The following is a 5,000-nucleotide window of genomic DNA, read 5'->3' on the forward strand; positions in this document are numbered from 1 at the left end:
CGCTGGTCATAACCGCTCCTCATACCCTCGCCGCCTTTCCAAAACCACAGTAGCTTCCAGGCTAACTGCAAACGATCTTACGTTCTCTGTAGTCTTGCTTAAGACCCATTTTCCTTTCCCCCCTAACACGCAGGTTTTATGGCCCTGTACATAGAACAAAACATCTCGCCTATATTCGTCACATGCGACATTTTTTTCGTTCTTTCTTTTCTTGTTGTCTCTTTACGTTTGTCAGACCTTTCTTCTCCTCCTGCATTTCGTCCTGCTTCTTCTTCATTGCCCATGCAAAGCTTCTGCTGCTTCCTTCCTGTTCTCTTCTCCTCGTGTACCTCTTCTTCAGTCCCCCCTTTTCCCCTTTCCACACAAACCCCCCCTCACTCTTCACTCCATTTACTATTTCGTCTCATCTACCTGACACTCACGGACTCTAAACCACAGAAACTCTTTTCAAGATCTTGACCATAACAAACATTCATTTTTACCCCCCAACACACTAAACCACCTGTACAGTAATTTAACCCAAACTTCGCAAACCCAGAACAACAGGTTTACACCCTATTTCGACCGCCTTTCCAAGATGGCAAGTAGCCCAAACCAATCAATTGACAATAGTCTCAACACATTCTTCTACTTCTTCTCCGTCTTACTCCAACCAATGCCTCAGATCCATCCCCATCTCAAACCCATCAACCTTCTCTTCCCATAAATATATGAAGTCATACCCTAACAACCTTATCACAATCCAAAATCCTTCAAATATATTAATTACTCAAAACTTACTACTCTAATCTACAGATATTCTAAGCTTAAAAAACTAGAACCCTACATCCACAACAATCTTCCCATGTTTTATCAACCAGGAAGATCCTTTCTCATCCCACTATACATATTACCATCAAATTGGGGATCTATTTGATTGAGATGGAAATTCATGAAAAATATTCTTCTTATAGAAACAACCAAACATCATATATCTCTGCAATTGATGAAATATCATCAATCATTGTCTCGAAAAATTATAAATATAGTCGCTTTACTAAACGTGTTGTTACGATAATTAGAAGTAATTTTGTACAAGTCACTATTATTCATACGTTTCTAAAATAGTTATTAGATATGTATATATTGTGTTAAAGGTTTCAACCGAAGTAAATTTGCATACTGTACTAGTCTCTACCATACTTTCCCCAACCACAACTTTCATCAGAACCTACAATACATAATCCATCCATATACATTGCCCATTTTCAGATACCTTTTGACATACATATCATATAATTATTAACATTATGATATTGTGCATGTACGGATTGCGTGCATAAATACGCACAAGTCCGCGTGCGTGCACACACACACACACACACACACACACACACACACACACACACACACACACACACACACACACACACACACACACACGCACGCACGCACGCAAGTCCATACACGAAATCACTTACAAATTCTCAAACTCGTAGTTCCTTCTTATTCAACCTCAGGATCCCTCTCACATCGAGACATCGTCTTTCCCAGACTCTATAAACATCTTTTCCTGAACATTGAACAGTACATCAGATTTTGTGAGCTCCTCTGAATTCACAATACACTTGCATCCTCCACCCTCTCTACCACACCCTCCACTACCACCACCATATCCTCCATAACTACCACGTTTGCTACCACCTTGTCTACTTATCCCACAGTTCCTACCACTTCTTCTACCATCACATTATCTACCATCATATCTACTACCAAAACATCTGTCACATCTACTGCTACGTACTGACACCTGCCACTTCAACGTAACATTCTCTACCATTGCAATATATACCACCACATCTACCACTACATCTAACATCACCACTACCATATCTACCAAAATATTTACTACCACAATGAGCTACCTCTACCACATTTTTTACAAAGACGTTTTCTCTCGCATATTTTACAACCACTCTTTCTACCACATCTCCCACCGTATATTCTACCATTTTCTTTCACATTTCTACCACATTTTTTCTTAATCTAAGTTTTCTACCACATCTACCTGTACATACACCAACACATCTACCACTTCAACCACATCTTCTATATCCACCTCATGTTCCACTACCACCATTGTACCACCTTCTACCACTATTACTACCACCATCTCCAAAACATCTACCACCAACACCACTTCCACGCCTGTATTCTCTATCACCACATTTATCACATATAGCAACAACATAACTACTGCCACATATTTCCTCATATCTACCGCCATCATTACCACGTTAGTTCTACAATCACTCACGACTTTTACCACCAATTCTACCACATTTATAAAATCTACCACCCACTTCTACGACAACTTCTACCACTTTCTACCATCTGTACCACATCAACCACCACCACATCTACCACCACCACATCTATCACCACCACATCTACCACCACCACATCTACAACCACCACATCTACAACCACCACATCTACCACCACCACATCTACTACCCATACCACATCTACCATCCCTACCAAATCTACCACCCCTACTACCCTTACCACTTTCACTACCACCTTTACTACTTCTAACGCCTCTTCTACCACTTCTACCACCACTACATCTACCAACACATTTACCATCCTTACCACATCTACCACTACATATACAACATATACCACCACCTCTACCACATCCAACACCATTTCTACCACATTTTCTACCACCATCTTTACGACATCTTTACCATCACCTCTACTACGAGTATATCTTCCACCACCACTTCTGCCACATCTACCACCATCTCTACTACATCTACTACCACATATATCACCATATCTACCAACTCTACTACAACTAAAACATCTACCAACATCTCTACTACATTTTCTACGACCATCTCTACTATATTTTCTACCACCATCTCTATTACATTTTCCACATCTACTACATCTATCACCACCACCACATCTACCACTTCAGCCACATATACCATCCCTACTACATCTACCACCTCACTCATATATTCTACCACCTCAACCACATCTACCGCTTCCACTACATCTACCACCTCTACCACATCGCCCAACTCTACCACTTCCACTACATCTACCACCTCTACCACATCTATCACCACCACCACCATCTACCACTTCAACCACATCTACCATCCCTACTACATCTACCACATCTACCACCTCATTCATATATTCTACCACCTCAACCACATCTACCACTTCCACTACATCTACCATCTCTACCACAATGCCCAACTCTACCACTTCCACTACATCTACCACCTCTACCACTTCCACTACATCTACCACCTCTACCACATCGCCCAACTACCACCTCTACCACATCGCCCAACTCTACCACCTCTACCACCTCAGTCACATCTTCTGCCACCACCTTCCACCACCACTTCCACCACCACTTCCACCACCATTACCACCACCCGACCCGAGCACGAGCCCCGCCCTGCGTCCCGGCTGGCTTGCTACTAACGCGGCGTGTGTATGTACGCATGCAGGCGCTGCTGCAGGCCCATGATGTGGTGGCACACGAAGTCTATGGGGACGATGCCATCCGAGTCACGCCCCCTCCGCTCCTGCCTTACCTGAACGGGGGGGACGAGGTGGACGGCGCCAACGGCGACGTGGACATGGAGAACATCACCAGAGTCAGACTGGTCCAGTTTCAGAAGAACTCGGACGAACCCATGGTACGTGGATTTTGGTTCGCCTGGGGTGGGAATTTTTTTTTTTTTTTTTTTTTGAGGGGTTTGTAGTGTTTTGTTTGTGTAGTGAAGGTAGTAGTGTGTGCATAATGTATGTGTGCATATTAATAATATATATGGGCAGGAGATTTTCTCTCATACATACTTCATTGAAAGTGGTGCCTCATTATGCATTTATTATTTTCTTATGTATTTACTATTTGTCTTACTATGGACTTATGTTCCTTTGAAAGGAGGATTATGCCTTCACTGTAGGTGATCATGTTTGCTATATCGCGATTTCGGGTTCGAGACCCTTCTTCAGTACCTCTTAGGAATATTCTATCTGGTCAGGATATGAATTATTCCGGTATTATATCTAATTATGTAATTTTATGTACTTAGATTTCTATACTTGCTCTTTAAGGGGGTAGGTTACCGGTCACCTGGGAGAGGTTACTTGGTAACTCAGGCAGTGATAAAATGTGACGTGCTAGGGGTAGCCTCCGACTTAGTGTTGTGACAAAATGTCCTGTGCTTGGGCATGTGGCGTTTTTGTCTCGGGCTTGGATTTGTGGGGTTATGTCTTGTGCTTGGGTCTGTGGTGAGTTGTCACCTTTTTTCTTCAACACCCTCCGCCAAGAGAGAAAGGAACTTCAGAAATCACGTCATCTATAGGTTTACTTGTGCACGAGGGAACTGTGAAGCTTTTCATACCACCTGACATCAGGAGTCACTAGAAACCATTTCAGAGAAGTCCATGGCACAACATTAACAAAAAACATCCTAGAACAATACACTGATATTTTGGAAATATGTACAGATGACAGACGCCTCCCAATCTTAGAAGCATTAAACATAATAAGAAATGAGCTCAAATCTAAATATTCAAGCAGATGACCTTAGGACCCTTCCAAGCATAAGACAAATCGCCACAGACCCAAACATTAGACATAACCCCACAAATCCAAGCTCAAGACGAGAACGCTACAAGCCCAAACGTAGGGCATTTTCTCACATCACGAAGTAGGAGACTTCCCCCAGCACGTGACATTTCATCACTGCCTGAATTACCAGGTAACCTCTATCTGGTGACCGGTAACCACTCCCAGTGAAGAGCACGTATAAAAATTTAAGTAGAATAAAGTAACATAATTAGATATAACATCGGAATAATTCTTATCCTGACCAGATAGAATGTTCCTAAGAACTACTGAAGAAGGGTCTCGAACCCGAAATCATGATATAGCAAATATGACCACCCACAGTGAAGTCATAAACCTCTTTGAAAAGAAC

At 42.3% G+C, this 5,000-nt stretch overlaps 1 protein-coding gene across 9 annotated transcripts in view; it reads left to right on the forward strand.

Moving 5' to 3' along the window:
• CASK (peripheral plasma membrane protein CASK) overlaps positions 1 to 5,000 on the forward strand; it is a 496,380-nt gene that overhangs the window by 236,127 nt on the left and 255,253 nt on the right. For all 9 annotated transcript variants that reach the window (XM_076212777.1, XM_076212770.1, XM_076212774.1 and 6 more), the window contains exon 3: positions 3,519 to 3,710. In XM_076212777.1, coding sequence (XP_076068892.1) covers positions 3,519 to 3,710 — 192 coding nt within the window. The remainder of the gene's footprint in view (positions 1 to 3,518; positions 3,711 to 5,000) is intronic.

The sequence above is a fragment of the Oratosquilla oratoria genome, chromosome 30 (assembly GCF_046742065.1).
Source record: "Oratosquilla oratoria isolate Oo_2021 chromosome 30, ASM4674206v1, whole genome shotgun sequence".
In the NCBI taxonomy this organism is placed as follows: domain Eukaryota; kingdom Metazoa; phylum Arthropoda; class Malacostraca; order Stomatopoda; family Squillidae; genus Oratosquilla; species Oratosquilla oratoria.